The sequence below is a fragment of the Equus asinus genome, chromosome 21, assembly GCF_041296235.1.
Source record: "Equus asinus isolate D_3611 breed Donkey chromosome 21, EquAss-T2T_v2, whole genome shotgun sequence".
Taxonomy (NCBI): domain Eukaryota; kingdom Metazoa; phylum Chordata; class Mammalia; order Perissodactyla; family Equidae; genus Equus; species Equus asinus.
The window spans coordinates 56,828,714-56,848,325 of record NC_091810.1 but is presented as its reverse complement, the minus strand read 5'-3'; the positions used below and the strand labels follow the sequence as shown (position 1 = coordinate 56,848,325).

Genomic DNA, 19,612 nt, shown 5'->3' with positions numbered 1-19,612 from the left:
ATGACTCTGACAGAAATATCTTCAAGAAGATGAAACAGGGGTCAGCCCTGTGGCCTAGTGGTTAAGTTTGGCACACTCTGCTTTGGTGGCCTGGGTTCAGTTCCCAGGTGCAGACCTACACCACTCATTGGCAGCCATGCTGTGGTGGTAACCCACATACAAAATAGAGGAAGATTGGCAGAGATGTTAGCTCAAGAAGAATCTTCCTCAGCAACAAAAAGATGAAATAGAATTTTACATCTGATGTAAACTAATATCCTGAGAAGAGATTTAGATAATTGAAGAAGAGTTTGAGATTAAATTATTAAGACCACAGATAGAAAGCAAATGAAAACCAAAAAAATTTTTAATGATGGGGAAATGGAAAGTTGTGCAGTGTAACTTTAGATGGTCACTTTAATGTAAATACTTAACATTGCACTAACATATATGAGCACATGTGATAGAAACAGAGTGAGAAAAGAGAGAGAAATATTCACCTTCCACAGTGGGGAATCAATAGATAGGGCTTAAAACTGAAAAATCAAGAAGTAGCTATACAAATCTGTTGTTTAAAAGCATGTAAGAAATATAATCAACTGAAAGAAGTGAAATGATTGCCTCTCTGGAATGGTCTGGGAAGAACGGAGTGGGGAAACTACTGTTTTCTGTAACAAACTGTTGGATTCTTTATGTGAATGTACACCTTTGATTTAAAAAAGAAAATACCATATTGGCCTAGAAATCTGTAAGTTGTGGGATGTAGAATATGCTTTTCTCTGAAAATCCTTTTTTAAAAGAAATAAATAAAAGGTGTTATTTATGATACTGAATGGATTGACTAAAATTAAAGATCTATTTAAAATTGAGACAGATCATTTGTTAATGGATTGGAAGAGCCAGTACTGTTAAGATGTCACTACTATTCTCCCAGTAGTGGGTGCTGTGGTGTTCTGCCCCAGCTCCTGAGAGTGTTGGCTGCTGCTGGCTCCCATCTGAGTCCCTCTCCTTGTCCCCAGGTTGAGGAGAGCTGCCTGGCCCAAAGTTACACCTCCTACCCAAGAGAAGCTTGCCGTTAATGATTGGTCTATGTGGGGGGAGGGGTACAAAAGGACCATTCTGAAGGGCCATCCCAGCTCCAGAGCTCCCTGAGCAGTTGGCTGAGAATGCTGTTGTAACTCCACTGCCTTCAACTTCTTCCTCTACTCAATTCTGCTTCTTCACTTCCTTATAGGTGTAGATCCTGAAAGCACTTCCCAGAGAACCTCCTGCACATAATTCTTTGTCTTAGAGTCTGTTTCACAGAGACTCTAACCTAACACACTCTCCAAATTGATCTATAGATTCCATGCAATCCCTGTCAAAATCCCTATGCAAAATCCTTTTTTCATAGAAGTTAAGTTGATTCTAAACTTTATATAGAAAAGCAAAGGACCTAGACTAGCCAAAAATTTTTGAAAAAGAACAACAAAGTTGGGGCTATATCCACTTGGACAAAGACTTGTACAAGAATGTTCATAGCAGCTATATTTGTTACAGCCCCAAACTAGAAAAGCCCAAATGTCTATCAACAGGAAAATTTGGAGGGGATTGTAAACAAATTGTGATATATTCATGCAGTGGAATACTACTCAGCAATAAAGAGTACTGAACTCCTGATACCTAGAACAACATGGATGAATCTCACAGACATAATATTGAGCTGAAGAAGCCAGACCCAAAAGAATAAATACTGTATGATTCCATTTACAAAAACTTTAAAAATTGGCCAAATAAATCTGTGGTGATGAAGGCAGAAGAGTGTTTGACCACTATTGGGAGGGCAGACCACCCTCCACATGGGATGGAGTGAAGAAGCAAGAGAGAACTTAATGGGGTGACAGAAATGTTCTGTATCTTGGTCTGGATAGTGGTTATAAGGACAGAAACACTTGTTAAAACCCATTAACCATATATTTAAGATCTCTGTATTTTACTGCAGGTAAGTCATAACTTAATTAAAAAGAGAGAAAGAGGAAAGGAATAGGTTTCCTCAATTAAAAAAAAAAAAATAGAAGAGTAACATGTGGACTAGACTTTCCAGGCCTAGATTTTGTACACAAAAGGCTGTTTTTTCTGTAAGCAAAGCAGTTTCTTTCAACCTTATATGGTTCCTCTTCTTAATAACCTCTAAGAACGTGTCATTGGTAAAATTATGAAAAAGTTCTGGACCCAAATTTATATTTTCCTCTCATACCGTCTCTTAGGCTAACTCATTCCTCAGTTTTTGTTTTGTTTTTTAAATGCTACATCTAAAAGAACATTTCTTATTTGCCCTAAATGACCTTTCTTCGGTTTTAAACATAAGCCCCAGCTATAGTTCTGTGACGTTTAGGGAGCAAGCCCACGTTCGCGCTGTACACGTTTCAGTGAGTAAGGCTGTCACTTCCACCCCCTCTCAACTCCGCCATTCCAGATGAAAGTCTTAAGATACCCAATTTCACCTTCCGAGGCTTGCTGCTGCCCACATCACAGGTGTAGGGTATTAGGTATCTGCTTCCTGAAATTTGTTTTTGCCTTTCTCCACAGTACTAATACTAGACTGTCTGGGTTTAGCAGGGCTCACGGCCACCCAGACACAGACTCCATTTCCAGCATCGTTTGCAGGGAGGCGTGAATGCAATGATGAGGCTGAGTTCTGATCAATGGGAAGGAAGCAGAAGTGTCCTGATGTGGCAGGCCAGACTCTTCCCGAGAAGACAGTGGGCAGACCCCTTTGCCTTCTTCCTCTATCCTGCTGCATGGGTGTAAGGCAGAATCTGTAGGCCGGGGGTAGTGAGAAGAAGGCCACCTCAGGACATTAGGGGTGGCGGAGGAGTAAGCTGTGTCCCTGAGCCAAGGCACTAGGCCAGCCCAGGGCTTCCCACAAGAGAAGGAAATAAATGTCTAATGACTTTAAGCCACAGTTATTGACAGTCCCTGTAACTCACAGCTGAACTTGGTGCAAACTAAGTCCCCGCTGCAGTCATTGTTTTCCCCCTGATGCCTTTCCTGGGTCTGACGCCACCTCTCAGGGGCCAGGTGACCAGAATTAAATGTGGTCATCTTCTCGTTCAGATGTGGCCCTATGTCTTTGTTCAGGTTTCCTGGGCTCTCAATGTCCTGACCCTTCTCAAGCTCGTTTGTGGATTTATCTTCAACCCATTATTTCAAAGTGGTCAGTACAGACTTTTCCTTTCAAATGTCTAAGAAGGGTTATGTGCACAGGATGGACTGACAGTTTCTTGCCATTAATATAATGTTACTTTTTTTAAAGTCTAAAGTCTAAACACCTAAATTTTCTTAAACCTTTGATTTCAACTTATAAATCTTGTTTATATTTGACTTTACATCTAGTAATTTTTCTATAAATTAGAAACAATAACTTTAGCTTGCTCTGTGATAAATCTCCAACTAAGTCTCGTCTAAGAGATTAAATTTCCAGCAACATTGGCACCACTTAAAACTGTTACTAATTAAACTTTCTGAAATTCTTAAATTTATTTCATAAATGTCATATATTTGAATTTTTCAAGCACTTCATATGCCTGACAGGGCAGACCTACAAACCTAAAAAACCTTCATAAGCACTAAAGAAAGTCATATAAATCCAAAAAAGATCAAGTGTATAATGTAGTAAATCAAGTTCTCTTAAACATCTCAAAGTTGTCTACATACTTAATCAAATTCTCACAAGCCTTTCAACATAAAATGCAAAGTTGAAAATCAATCACACGTTTTCATTTGAATTTACATGAAGAATCTGTTAGTGTCTCAATATTAGAGATACTTTAATAACAAATACTCAGAGACTGGCTACATTTAACACAAAGTGTTATAATTATGTGTTTGATTTGCTTAATCATGGCTATATATCTTCCTTGGATTGTAGAATCTTTTGCCCAATTCTAGGATTATAGCTAGAACACAGGTGGGCTGAGATGAATGGGTCAAAGGTCTAGGATAGCAACAATTATCCACAGAGCAGCTATTTGAGACCAGATCACAGGATCCAGCTCCAAATATATCATGGATGATGGTACCTCAGCCACAACTTAAAACACAGAACTTTCTGTTTGCTGTTTAAACAAGGTGCCCCAAACCTTTCAGAGAGGATTCAGTTTCACAATTAATAAGTTATTTATTTATTCAACAAATATTTATTGAGGGCATTCAATTGAAGGAGGTGATGTTTGAGGCACCTAGGTCACATCAAAGAACAAAACAAATTTATTTTGCTTTCTCAGAGATTAAATTTTAGTAGGGACAGAGAGGGGACAGACAATAAAACAATAATGTGATAATGGAGTAAATTATTTTATGTTAGACTTTAAATAGGATGGCCAGGATAGGCCACACTGAGAAAATGAATCTGAGCAAAGACTTGAAGGAGACGAGGGAGTGAGCCAGGCAAATGTCTGGGGGAAGAATGTTTTGGAGAGGGGACAGCCAGTGCCCAGGTTCCAAAGCAGGAACTTGCTTGCCATACCTGAAAACAGAAGGAGGCCAATGTGGCTGGAGAAAGAATGAGCTAGAGGGAGAGCAATAGGACATGAGGAAAACAAGATGATAGGGGATCAGACCGCCATATTCTCTATATTGCATTATTTAGCATCCTTCTTGTTGTAATGTGATTCATTTTGTGGGGAGGTTTCCATAGTGATGCAAGAGTTTTCACCTACTTAGCAAGCCTCTCGGAAAGCTCTTTGCAGCAAAGTTCTATTTCTGGTGCTGTTAAGACTCCAACACGTGTGGAACTTCCATTCCTACCCTGGAGAGTAGTCTCCCTCAGCATAGGTAGCTAAGCAGTCCAAGTGATTTGTGTGTGATTTTCAGCAGCTGTGTAGGCTAGTTTATCAAAGCAGACCCCTTTTATGGACATGTAGTATACTCCAAGGCTTTGGTTATTCATTAATTCACTTAAAAATATTTGTGGCAGGCCTATTCTCTTCTAGGCACTCTTTTAGGCCCCTGGAATACACCAGTGACTCCCCTCTGGTTTCCTGGTTCTATCATAAATTATTCAGCCTATTGTTGATGTTGTGAAGAGTGTCAAAGATCTTGATTTTGCTTGCTTATCTTGGCTCCTGGACTCACAGCCCATCAAGAAAAATATGTACAGCAAAAACCACAACATTTCCTCTGCTTATTGGGGGGAAAAAAGCGCTCAGGATCATGGTTACATAACAAACCAATAGTTCTAGAGGCTATAATCCTTAGAAAGAATGAACTTTGGATAACTGTCCTTGCACTCAGGAGAGGAAAAGACATGGCAACTCTCACTCAGTTGGGTTCACTTCAGAACACTACACACACCACAGAGAGACACACTGATGTCTCCCACCACAGACACGTCTGTCCCCCTCATGCACGCACTCACTTACAAAGCCACGCCCATTCCCCACACACCCACCACAGTGTCCTGGCTATTACCCACTCATACCACACACACCTGTGCCCCTCTTACACATCATACACAGATACCCTGCCCCTCCACCATACCCTGATACTTCCATACCACCCAGACGCCCTTACTACACACAAACACACAGAGCAGACGTTCCTACTCTCCAACACCACTGCTGCTCATGCATAGACACATTCACTATTTTTCACACATTCACACCAAATCTCAAAAGGTCAGAGCTGTGTACATTTAAAAAAAATTTTAACCGATTTATCAAGCTACAATTCACATATGATATAATTCACTCATTTAATTCAGTGGTTTTTAATATACTCACAGAGTTGTGCCAGCATACTCATTTTAGAGTATTTCACCAACTCAGAAAGAAACTCCATACCCATTAGCTGTCACACCCCATCCCCCCATCCACCTCTCCCCAGCCCCTGGCAATCACTAATCTACTTCCTGTCTCTATAGATTTGCCTATTCTGCACATTTCATATAAATGCAATTACACAATATGTGGTCTTTTGTGACCGACTTCTTTCACTTAGTGTAATGTTTTCAAGGTTCATCCATTCTGTAGCATTTATCAGTACTTTGTTGGTTTTTATTGCCATATAATAGTCCATTTCATGAATGTACCACATTTTATTTACCCATTCATCAGTCAATGGACAGTTGGGTTGTTTCCATTATTTAGCTATATGAATAATGCTGCTATGAACATTTGTGTGCAAGTTTTTGTGTTTTAATTCTAAATATGTGTCATTTTCCATCAGACTGTTTTCCATTGATCCATCATAGCCTGGGGAACATCCCTAGAGCCAGGGCCCTAAAACACAACTCTTCTAACAAATAAAGGGCACAATTAATAAGAGCCAATAATAGAAAACACTTTATAAGGGAATAGAAAACCTTTATAAGGGAACAAAATTGTACCCGTAAGAGAAAGAGCAAGAAGTCAGGCATGATGTACTTGCCAAAATGGAGTGCTAATACATTTCTGAATATAACAATGGGAAAAAGTTATCCAGCATTCTTTGCCCCTGACATAGTGCACAATGAGGAATAAATGGAGTTATTCCTCCGAGGGTGAAAAGTGTAGTTGCTAAAGCTTATCTTTCCAAAGGAATCAATTAGGACCAAGGGAAGATATAATCATTTATGTGTACCTGCCAAACATTCACCCAGAAGCTAAGTGAAAACCTTGCAAAAGGAGTGCACAGTAACTTTTCTCAATCCAAACCAGCAAGCATTCAGTCCCCTCTTTACAATATCCTCCTTCACTCCTTGCCCCCTAATTTCTGCTTAAGACTCACCCCACACCACTGAGTGCTCGGGGGCACCCAATAACATGCAACAACAATTGAGAGCCTGTGTATGTGCTGAACACAGTGTTAGTCCCTGGGGACAGAGAAGTGCTAAAAACAGATAAGCCTCATACCCCCAGGGAACTTACCCCCTTTTGGAAAAGAGGGAGGTTAATCAATCAATATACAAATACACAATAAAAAATATCTCATATATAGAAATATACACACATTCTTTTGGTTTTAAGTAATAAAAATTCACTTCAAACTAGCTTAATTCTCCAAATAACAATCATTGGAAAGATACTGTGGTGTCTCAATCTCACAGAACTAGAAGGAGAGCATGTACCTCTGGCCTTGGGAGAGCTGTGCACCTCTCTACTCTGTTTGAACCCAGCCTGTGGTCACCCAGTCTTAGCAGTAGCAGGGACCCAGCTGGGCAGTCTGGAATGGCCATCATAACAGCAACTCACTTGCAATTAATCTCCCAGCCTCCCACCAACCTCAGCAGTCACCTCCGGCCTGGAAGCCTGGAGGACAAAACCCCAGTGAAGAATGGGGGAAATCTTCACGGCTCTGTGGCCCAAGAGCAATTTGTTCAAGTTCCAAGGGCTTTAGCGTGGCCCATGGATACTTTTTCTCTTCACCCAGATTCTAGACCTTGTTTATCCTTCTTCTCTTTAGCTTAGATAGTCCATGAAACTCTCCCAAACATAAGGTATTATTTTCCATCTTTTCCTTCCAATATATTTGTCCCAGACAAGTAGATATGCATGCCTTAAAGATTTGTCTCAGGAACACGGGAAATTAGGTTACCTGCATAATGGTACCCACAAAAGTCAAGGAAGAATTCAGTTCAAGAAATCAAGGAAGAGTTCCTACCAGTAAGCCAATCTTGCCAGCAAGCTCCCAGCCAGAATCTGGCTTCTCTTTTACCTGAAGACAATGAAGCCCAAAGCACTTAGAACATCCACCCGGCACACACTTAAATATTCAATATCTTAGCACTCATTTTACAGAGACTAATTGAGGACAAATTCTGACAGGTTAAGGACTTTGTCTAGACCGGGGGTTGGCAAACCATGGCCCATGGGTCAATTTTAGCCCAACTGCTTGTTTATAAGTAAAGTTTATTGGAACACAACCACGCCCATTCATTTTTATATTATCTATGGCTGCTTTTGCAATAAAACGGCAGAATTGAACAGTTGTGGTCGAGACTGTGTGGCTATCAAAGTCTAAAATATTTACTACCAGGTCCTTTACAAGAAAAGTTTGTGGATCTCTGAAATAGATCCTTCCATTTAGCCTTGAGGTTGACATTTGTCATCCTTATTTTGCCACAGAGGAAGCTGAGGTTTAGAGACAGCAAGTAAATTGCCCAGGGTCACAGAAAGGATTGAGAACATCATCAAACTGTCTTTTGACAATATCATATGGTCTCCTATCACAGTCATTTCCCCACCTCATGGGACTCTTGTAAAGAATCAATGAAAAGATACAGTAGGTCAAAGAATTCCAAGGAAGTATCAAGCCAGCCAAGATTATCACGTGTACCTTCCTTGGAGTTAAAGGCCATCCTATGTGTTTCTGTCACTTTACTTTTTCGGAAGTTGACCCTGTCCACTGGTGCAGGAGCACCAACCTTGCCCTGGGATCCCAACCAACCTTGCACACCTCCCCACAAACCTCTCAACATCTCTGCCACCCTTTCCCCCAGCAGACAGGCTCAACCTTTCTGAGGTAAACTCATTCTACAAGTGAATAAGGAATATCAGTGGGTTCAACACAGCCATCAAAGAGGGCGACCTTGTCTCACTCTTCCCAAGTCCTGCCAGCTCACCTCCACTAAAAGCCCTCAGTCCCAGTTGCAAATCAGCACAGAGGTAAGAACAATCCAGATCCGCTCCCTTGAGGGAAAGGCTGCCCCAGGCTGTGAAGCCCAGTCTTGTCAGGTGAATTCATCTAGGGCTGCAGCACTGAGCTGCCAGAGGGCATGTCTGATGAGAGAAGAGCTGTCCCAGGCTAGAGTTCTTTGAGGGCAGGGGCTGTATTATGGACCATAGGGCCCACTTAGCACAGGGCTTGGCACAAAAAATGTGACCAACAAATGAAAGCTATGATCATTATGTGTACTTAAGAGTTTGCTAAACAGCTGAATCAATGAGTTACGGTCTTACTACAAATCTCTCAGCACCAAGGTAGTTAACCACATACACAATCTTATAATTTACACAGTATTTTCCACATACCCTATCTCAATTTACCCTTCCAACAATGTTTAGGGAAATACAGAGAGCTTTTAAACAGACAAAAGGAGATGAAAAGGTTAAGTAACTCAACCAATATCACACAGCAAGAGAGGGACAGAGGGAAGATGTGAACTCAGGGCTGCCTCAACAGCTTGTATTTCTCCCAGCAAACCATACTGCTTCTCTGCCAGAGAACCAGAGGCAATGGCTGAATTTATGTGCCCACTCCTCACCATGGGCATGTCTTTCTTTTCTCTCTCTCTCTTCCCTTCTCTCTAAAGCTCCCCTTTTTCCTTCCTTTCCCTACCCCAGTCCCATAAAAGGATTCCTTGACTACTCTAATGATTCTATACTACATATTGTTACTTTTTTAAAAAGCATGCTTGGGTTCTACCCAAGGTTTCTCTGCAAAGTTTTAAGTTCTAATAATAGCAGGTAAAGAGAACTTAAAATACCACTTGCATTTAAGAGCTCCATACACAACTCTTCTTTACTGAACCACAGTGATTAGATTTTAAATGTACTGAGCACCTCTGGCTGCCTCTTATCCTATTGTCCCCTAATATCACTGCATCAAAGGGTCACAAGATCCACTTCCCTCATTAGAAGTACAAGCTCCATTTATACTGGAAAGCCTTTTTAAAACAACCATATAAAATAGATAGCAAAACCTAAAAATATGTTCAGCAGACTCACTTGTCCTGGGGCAAATTCCAAGTACCAGTATATAAGCTCAGCAATTCAGGAAGCATTCCAGCCACTCTGTCAGTGTGTGTATGGGTCAAAGTCATCCGAGACCTGATGTACATCAGATGTCCTGAGGAATACATGTCAGGGCCAGCCCAGACAAGCCCTTGCTCCCTTCGAGAGTGCCTCTGTCAGAGTGACTCTCTCACTTTCCAGGTGGGACATGGACAGGAATAGTGGCCAGGGTAGTGGCCAGAACAGAGAGGGCTGTATTAATGCTGGGGTAGCAGATGAGGTTCAAGTGTTGCAGAGAAGCAAGGATATGATTTGGCTGCTCTTGCCTGGGAACATCCATCCACTCAGCTGGCTACCTCTGCAGCTCTGCTCTATACCTATCCAGGTAGAGAATATCTCCCTTGAATGCCTCATATAGTGCCATCTCAGACTCCTGATTCTTCAGAAAATGCAGATTGCTTGGGAAGAGGTAGTGAGCAACAAATCACAGCAAGCACTTTAACAGCTGCTCCTGCACTTCAAAAATGACATGGTTCAGAAGGGGAATAAACAAGGCCTTTCTGTGGCTCTCTTGGAGGTCTGTGGCCATGAAGACATTTTGGAGAACTTGTTGACCACACAACATGGGGAAAGCGGGAGATTCTTCTATTCCCATGCTTTACTTCATTGTACAAGGACACAAAGCCTGGGTCCCATCGACCTTCATTTTCAGGAACCCTCAGATGACAAGCAGATGAGGTCAGTTAGACTGCTACACGTCCTGAGGCAAGGACTTAGTATATGAAAGGATGCACTCAGCCCATACCTTCATTACCAAGAAGTCAAACTTGGTGATGGAATAAAAAAGATCTTTAAGCCTCCCTGTGGGTACCTATTTCCTGAAAAACCTTGAGGAGGATTGTACAGCGGGCCGTTAAAAGGCTCAGACACTGAAAGTCTGCCCCACCTGGCATTTTCTCTGATGCTTCTTTCTTCCTCCTCATCTTCCTCCTGCTTTGCACCCTACTCATCAGGAATGCCTGCAGCAACCCCAGCTGAGCTGGGAAGTGCTCTGAGAATGCCTTTGGCAGTACCATGACTTTGCCCACCACAAGTCTGGTGATGGGCTCCAATGCACAGGACCAAATAATAGTTGGGTTCAGCCCCTCCATCTTAGAGGCCAAGAGCAAGTTCTTGGGAAAGATGTTGCAAATCCTTGCCAGCTGACCATTCATGGAATTATGCTCCGGTAACTGAAACCCCACAGAATTTCCTTGGCTAAACCCCAGACTGATATTCTCTGCAGGAAGAGTTCCATCAGGAGATTCTCAATCATGCCAATGGCCTCGACAAAAGTGATCGGATCTTACAAAGCTCCACCTTACCTTCTTCACTGCAGTGAACACAGCATACAGAGAAGGAGAGATTTTCTTTGGAGGAGATACCAGTGCTCCCCTCAAGGATCACACTAAAGACTCTGGTTGCTTTTAGCTGCTCCTAGAGCTCATTCTCCATTTGGAGGCCTATTAGCTTGATCAGTTCATTCTACATTTGTTCAGCTGTTTCCAGAGTACCATGTGGTACCTAGCTAACATTCTTCTTTACCACTGAGTCCACTTCTGTGATATAATGAGAGAATGCATATACATTCTTGGTGTTAGTGAGCCATTCATGTAATGGAATAATGTGTTTTCTACAGAGAATAAGGAGTATAATGATCCATTTTAAGGCATCACAACTTCTGTTAAAAGTTTCTTACACTCAAAGGCAACAAAAGCCTCCATATTTGCTGTGGCCTTTCCATGTCCCTTAGATCTGCTATGTTTCTCAAGTATTTTCTTGACACTGGACCGATCTTTCAAAGGCATAGAAACCAACGCTACCTCCTTGGTTATTAAACACGAAAGACAGATCACAAAACCCCATTCTAGCATTTAGAGTACTGTCCAATGCTTCTATTTCTGAAGGAGCGGGGCATGGCATTGCAGGAGTCCTGACCCATTCCTGAGTCCATCAGCCTCTTTGGGAACAAGAAGTTGGAGGTGAGCAACCACTGGATTGCTAAAATGACCTTCATTTGCCTCTCACTCAGGCTCCTGTGATTTAATAGGCCAATGTTCTCCTCATTACGGACATCTTTCTCATCCCAGGACATGTTGTCACCTGTAGTTTGTGAGTTTACCTCCTGCTTTGCAACAGAAAAGATCTAAAACTTGCCCATTGACTTAACCCTCAGAATACCTTCCTGCTATACCATCAGCATTCTTGTTAAGTAAAAACTAGCTCTGACTGAGAAAGTAAAATCTACATGGCTACTTATCAGGTAGGAAAAACATAAAAAAAGCTGTAAAGTTAACAGGAAACAATATTTCTGCCAATGTCATGCAACATCTGTAAAGTGTCTTAATAACCCTACTCTTGAGTCACCACTGCTTTACTCATTGAGAAACTTTGTTCTCTAAAATCAAACTCTCAGAAACTTTGGTCTTTGAAATTTTATCAGTAAAAATGAAACATCTCACTCTTGCCTGGAAGATCTAAGTCACTTTAACATAGAAAAGCAGTTTCAATTTACAACCCAGGTGCAAAGCTTCAGAAAAGGGTTTTTGGACAACATTTTCATGGGTCCATTTTGCTGTCTAGGCCTGATGTTGACCCCTTTACACAGTCCTGCTTTGCTTTGAGCCTTTCTAAACAGTGTTTCATTTAAGCTCCATCTAAACAATGGAATTGTTTAAATTCCATTCCACAATCCTGTAACTGTATCTTTTCCTTCATTTGGTTAAATGCCCCATGGTGTTTCTGGTGTGCAGCGCCCCTTACTGCAATGAATCAATACACCTACTTTTGCTGGGCTACAGGTTTATTTCGGGTGATTTCAGGTTGACCGGGCTTGGACACTGTATTGCTCAGCTTCAGGTCTCCTAAAATGCAAATTTTTAAAACAGATGTAACAACGCATTTTTTTCACTCCTAAATGTACATGCACCTGTCCACCATGCCAGGTAGGCATGCATAGAACTACTATGCCAATTTGTCATAACTGGGATTGGTTCACACATCTGAAAGTTTACAGGAACAAGAAAGGAAGTCAGATTTGGGGGTAGCTTTTGGTTCACTTCTTGAACAGGCTCAATTTTCTTTCTCTTTGGGGCCCCAGACATTTTGTCTGATAAACTAATGCCACCATCCCTCATGAGTGAGAAAAAAACGAGACACATCTACTCAGCTGCAGCTGACAGGAATACTGGGGTCCAGCTGGTTACAAGTGGACGGCTCTGGCCACAGTGACACGCGCAGGTACTCTACAAACACTGCAGGGAAGTGGGCGTGCTGCTGCTCTTCCCCACGTCCTCCAGCTGGGACCCGGGACCTGTGCAACCCCTCTGCTCGGCGCCTCGGGGCAGGAACCCGAAGCGGAGAGTACACCTTGCCCCTCACATCTGTCTCTTGCCACAGCAAGAGCAGTGAGGCGCGGTTCAGGGGGACACAACCTCCAAGGCAGCTCGCACGAAGGACCAGCGGAATCCCTTAAACGTGAGCGCCTCTGGCCGCCAGCTTTGTTGCAAGGGCGCACCTAGGCTCGACCTCCGTCTTGGCGATTGGACGAGCAGCTACGGCGTAGGTCCGCAGGGGGAGGCCCGAATAGACCGCCGAGCGGCACCAAGACGCCATGTTGAATCCTGGCATCACCCACGAGTTGCCGTTCCTGCCGGTGATTGGACGAGCCAGTTGGTTCTCCCAGAAGGGGCGCAGCCCGCCAACCCGAGCTCTGCATGTGCTGGTCTGGTTATCTGGTTTCTGAGGTCTGTAGTTGCTAATGATTGTCTTGTTCATTCCTGGACTACTGCGACCTCACGAGGTAGACAAGGCTTTCTTAGAGCTTCGAAGAAACCTGAAAACTGCCTGGGGCTGCTCGGGAGGGGATCTTGAGATGCTTCTTCAAGGACACGCTGTCGTTCTCTAGGAAGAAAAAGTTGGGAGCACATTCTAGGAAGAGGGGTCCCAGCTGCAGGAAAAGTCGCCAGAATTGTAGCTATAGCGGGATTAGGGATGAGGGACACAGAATGCCCAGAGAGAAAAACCTAGCAAGGTGTTGGGGTAAGCTTGTGGAGGGCCTTGAATGCCAGGCTAGGGAGTTTGGGCTTTATCCTATAGACTAGGGAATAAAAATGAACATTAGGAGGATTTTAGACAGAGATGACATAATCAGATAATTAACTTTAGAAAAATAATTCTGTTCCTGTGTGGAGTATCCAAAAATGTTTCCCAAAGTGTGTTCAGTGAACCAGTAGGGGAGCTTGTTTTTAAATGCAGGTTCTGGACTCTCTCCACACCTGCATATCATATTCTCTGCTTGTAGACCTAGGAAACTCCATTAAAAAACATTTAAGTTAACATATAATTGGGGAAAAGAAATGCACAAATCATAAGGGTAGAGCTCTTAATTTTCACAAGCTGAACACACTCATGTAACAAATATCCAGATGAAGAAACACCACCAGCAGTTCAGAAGCCCCTCTTCCCCTCCAGCCACTGCTGCCTGCGACAAGGGTAAACACAATCATTACTTCTAACAACCATAGATTAGTTCGCCTGATTTGAACTTTATATAAATGAAGTCACAGCATAAACTCTTTGTGTCTGATTTATTTCAGCTGTGTATAAATTCATCCAAATTGTTCTGTGTAGTTGCTGTTGACTCCACTGCTACAGACTTCCACAGTTTATCCATTCTCTTGTTTATGGGCCTTGGATAGTTTCCAGTTTGGGGCTACTACCACAAAAGTGTTGTTATGAATGTTTTTATTCATGTCTTTTGCTTTGTAAATTATAAAGCAAGATACCAAGGCCTAAAGACTAATTCATTCACACCCACTTATTGAGCCCCTTATCAGGCATTATGCTAAGAAAAGAAGATGGCCAAGGTCCTGCCCTCATGGAACTTATTCCATTTGGCACAAAACTAGAACTTAAGTGAAAAGAAAAGTAAGTCAAACAATTGCAATTGTGGTAATAGCTCTGAGGGACAAAAGGCTGAGCTAGCAGGAAGGGAAATGACCTATTTCTTTTATGTGGTAGTCCGGCTAAGTCTCTCAGAAGAGCTACTAGAAAAAAATACAAGAGATGAGTTGGCACTGCCATGAGATAAGTACAAACAGAGGGAAGAGCATTCCTCAGGGGAGACACCAGGTGCAAAAGTCATAGAGCAGGAGACAGCTTAGCCTGTTCAAGACCAGTGTGGCTGAAGCACAATGAAGGGGAACGGGGCTAGCATAAGGTGTGTTCGGATACAGGAGCATATGATGCAGGGCCTTGTAGCCCTGAGTAAGGAGTTTAGATTTTATTCTAAATACTGTAGAAAGCCACTGAAGTGTTTTAAACAGGAAGTGATGTGATCTGATTTATTTTTTAAAAAGATCCCTCTGACTGATGAGCAGAGAACAGGATTAAAGGGAGCAACAGAGAAAGCAGGTCACTTAGAAGGCTGTTTGAACAGCCCTGGGAAGATATGCTGGGCACAGAGCTTAAAGAAAAGGACTGAATACATCTGGGAATTGTCAGCACAATGATCACTACCATAATCAAGTGATGAAAGGCAACAAAGAGATATCCTGCATGTGTTCTGATGTGGTGGATCAAGGGCACCACACTTCTACCAAAAATGCATAATCTCAATCTAATCATGAGGAAAACTACAATAAATCCATATTGACAGACATTCTACAAAATAACTAGCCTGTATTTAAAAAACGTCAGCACTATGAAAGACAAGGAAAAGCGAAAGACTCACTACGAAGTTTTTAAAAACTAGACATGATAACTAAATGCAACTTGTAATCCTCCATTAGATCATGGGCCAGGAAAAAAAATTTTTTCATTTGCTTTGAAGGACATAAGTGGGACAACTGATAATATTTGAATAAGGACTGCAAATTAAATAATAGTCTATATACCGTTATTAATTTCCTGATTTTGATCTTTGTTCTGAATACGTAAGATAATGTCCTTGTTTTTAGGAAATAACACATTTAAATATGTAGAGATAAAGGAACGTGTCTGCAATTTCCTCTCAAATGGTTCCTAAAATAACCGATAGAACGATAAAGTAAACATAAAATGTTAATGTTTGGGGAATCTAAGGAAGAGTTTATGGGAATTATTTGTAGTAGTTTTGTAACTTTTCTCTAAATCTGAATTACTTTAAAATGAAAGGTTAAAAAAATTACTAGGGTCACTTAGGGAGAGGGAAAAAACAATACTAAGCCACGAGCAACAACATTTAGACAAAAACAAACAGAGAACTGACTAATAGAAGGAAAGATGCAAGAATGTTAAAAAACGAAGTCAAATGGAATGCGGACAGAATTACATTGGACGTCATAGCTTCGGTGCTCTTCTTCACCCTAAAATTCTAAGAGATGACCTTCCTGCACGTCACCCGCAAGATCACCGAAACCAATCCCTCGACTCACGTCCGGGAAAGAACACGCCAACTGTGGCCGGCTCCGCCATGTTTTCCCAGTGCGCATGCGTGTGCGTTCGCACGCACGCACGCACGCACGCTCCAATCCAAACCAATCGGTGCACACGTCGGCGTCTCCCCCGCCACAAGGCGGGGCGGCTTTCTACACATGCGTACGGCTGGGCGGGCCCTGTCTCTTCTCGCCGAACGCCGCCAACATGGTGAGTATTGCTGTTCTGGGCTCCAATTCTCACCGCCGTGCAGCTCTGCCGCTGCCTCTGCAGGGAAGCGGAGGCGCGGAACGGTGCCCAGCGGCTCTTAGGTAGCCCGTGGTGAGGGTCCCGGGGCTGGCGGAGCACGGAGTTTGGGGATTTCCCGGACGTGTGGCAGGCGAGCTCGTGGAGGGCCTGGCCGGCCCGGCGCGCCTTGGGCCACGCGTGCGCAATGCCCCCGGCGGATCCCGGCTGCTGGGGCGGCGGGTGACCTGGTGGGGCAGCCGAGGCCGAGCCGGGCTGGGGCTGGTGGGCTGGTGGGCTGGTGGGCTGGGGAGTGCAGGCCCCATAGACCTGGAGGCCCGAGGGAACTCGGCTTTTGCCGCCGCCGGCTCTGAGGATTTTGTCCGTCCAGGTCGAGCCATGACATTTGGCCGTGTTCCCCCCCCGACGTTCTTTTCCGCGGTACTTAGCCACGTTGTCTTTAAGCTGCAGATCCTTATAAACTAGCGAGTATTTTTTAGTCAGCGTCGCTCTTCTCCCCCCCACCCCCCCATTTTAGGTGTTCAGGCGCTTCGTGGAGGTTGGCCGGGTGGCCTACGTCTCCTTTGGACCTCATGCCGGGAAGCTGGTCGCGATTGTAGATGTTATTGATCAGAACAGGGTAAGTGTAAGGAAAAGTGTCACAAGTATAGTTCACGTGGCAGTGAATGGTATGTAGTATACGTGGTAACGGTGCTTATTCCAATGGTCCTCTAAGGTAGGAGTGCTCTAGGTGGTAGCTTTAAGAGTATTTATCCATTTTGCTTACTGTTACGTATTGCACTGAGATCCTTGATCTTATGTATTCTAGGCTTTGGTTGATGGACCTTGCACTCAGGTAAGGAGACAGGCTATGCCTTTCAAATGCATGCAGCTCACTGACTTCATCCTCAAGTTCCCACACAGGTAATTATCCACCAGCCTTCATCCCTCCCCAGATTTGTTTATACCAGTAAAAGTTTGCTTAGTTGAATTAAAAAAAATGTTTTTGCTATTTTGTTTTTCCCCTGAAAATATAGTAGACAATGTTGAGGAGAGAAAGCAATTTAGAAGGGGGATTTACAGTGTAGATGTAGACAGGTATTATTTACTTTTTAAATGTCTCGTGATCTGGTAGTTCTCTGGCTTTCCCTTTATCCAGATTTGCCATCCTCTTTCTTGTTCCCCTTTCAGGATTTACACAGCAAAGACCTCCCTACAGAATTCTTTTTTCTTGGAAAATATTAGTTACTTTGGCTTCCCAACAAAGATACTGATTTCTTTTCTAAAACTAGCTATCATTAGTTCAGCTTTTACTGTGTGTCAGTTAGTATTTAACATACATCATCTCAATATGGCAGCTGCTAAGCATGTTCTACCAGCTGCTTGAAAGGAATTGAGACAGTCAGTAGTGAGTTTTTCTTCGCACGTTGTAGATTATGGAAGTTAAAACACCGTGGTGTGTCGTTAGAGAGCTGCAGCGACGGTGCAATGGAACGTGTACTGTTACTTTATTTTTTAAGTATACTGAGTTTTGATACTTCAAATATTTGAAAGAAATTCAGAATGATTATAGTTGGATTTTATGATGATTGACCACAAATCTTTAAACATTTTATACAGAATAAAACAGTAGGCCTAAGGATTAACTTCACCTCATTCTCTATGAAAAGGAAATCATTTTGTACACATCCACTATCCTGGAGTGATAGTATACATAAGAGGTGATTTTTAAATCCAGAAAATGGTCTGGTTTGCTTTTTTTATTAAAGTTGTGTGTTTGACATTATAAGGCATCCTGGCTTAGTGAACTCCATTCAAATAAGTAAATGACAGTGGAGACAACTAGATCTGGAAGTATAAAAAAAGAGAAGGATAATTTTGGCATCGTTTTGCGTACACTTTTTAATTTGAGGTATAAATTGTGCTTTTCAGAGGACACAAACCTGTCCTTGGATTGGCGTGGCTTCAAAGCTAATTCCTTAATCTATGGTGTTGCTTCTTTTATAGTGCCCGCCAGAAGTATGTTCGACAAGCCTGGCAGAAGGCAGATATCAATACAAAATGGGCAGCCACAAGATGGGCCAAGAAGATTGAAGCCAGGGAAAGGGTAATGACTTAAGATCATTTGAATTCTGACCTTTTCTTTTCTGGAGGGTTGGTATGAGAGGGGTAATATCTTTGTGTGTTTTGTGTTTTTTTTTTTTTTTTTTTTACAGAAAGCCAAGATGACAGATTTTGATCGTTATAAAGTCATGAAGGCAAAGAAAATGGTAAGTTTTGAAAAATTATCAGGATTGTTGTATTCTAACCCTAAACTTGATTGGTAATTCTGCTTACCCAAGCTTGGTACACCAAAATTGACTTCATAAAAGTCTTAGATTTAAGGGTTGTCTTTTATACGCATATATGCTATATATGCTGACAACCTATGTAGATGTAGAGATAAGATTGACAAAATATGTGCATTCATATGTCATAATTATACATTTTTTGCATGCATGTATGATAAATATTTATATTGAAATTTTTCAGAGGAACAGAATAATCAAGCTTGAAGTTAGGAAGCTTCAGAAGGCAGCTCTCCTGAAAGCTTCTCCCAAAAAGGCACCTGCTGCTAAGGGTGCAGCTGCAACAGCTGCCGCAAAGGTTCCATCAAAAAAGACGACCACTGCGGGCAAGAAGGCTCCAGCCCAGAAGGCTCCAGCCCAGAAAGCTGCAGGCCAGAAGGCAGCGCCTCCAAAAGCTCAGAAGGGTCAGAAAGCTCCGGGTCAGAAAACTCCAGCCCAGAAAGCACCTGCTCCAAAGGCGTCTGGCAAGAAAGCATAAGGGGCTGTTATAGAAATAATAAAGATTCTTTTTGACGTGCTAGCAAATCTGTTTGATCTATGGATTAAAGTCTTGCTAGGGCTGGGATTGTGACACAGATTGATGGTAGAATTGTTGATGTCATCCTTAGAGAATCAGTTACTTTGTCCCACTCTGCCCAGACTCGGCCAGTATAAAGTCGTCACACACGGTCATATGTAACTGGTTAATGTTCTCATGGGAAATTGTGATAATTAGGACACCAGGTGATTTTTTTTTCCTCGTACAGATATGTTCTTCATAAATATGTAAAATCCCAGCAGCTTTTGATGCTTGAAAATTTAGTAAATTTTATAAAAATACACTGTAGAAAAGCAAGATTAACTAAAATGCGTTATGGTCTGTTAGTTTCTAGTTAACCTATCATTTCTAACCAACAGCTGGCTTCTCAGCTT

The 19,612-nt window shown here is 42.4% G+C and overlaps 1 protein-coding gene across 1 annotated transcript; it reads left to right on the top strand.

Moving 5' to 3' along the window:
* Nucleotides 1-16,166: 16,166 nt before the first annotated feature.
* Nucleotides 16,167-19,225, top strand: RPL14 (ribosomal protein L14). The gene is made up of 6 exons (XM_014833471.3): nt 16,167-16,337; nt 16,891-16,992; nt 17,182-17,276; nt 18,360-18,459; nt 18,569-18,622; nt 18,885-19,225. Exons 1-6 carry the CDS (start codon nt 16,182-16,184, stop codon nt 19,176-19,178), a joined length of 801 nt encoding a protein of 266 aa, XP_014688957.3. The 5' UTR covers nt 16,167-16,181; the 3' UTR covers nt 19,179-19,225.
* The last annotated feature ends 387 nt before the right edge of the window (nt 19,226-19,612 follow it).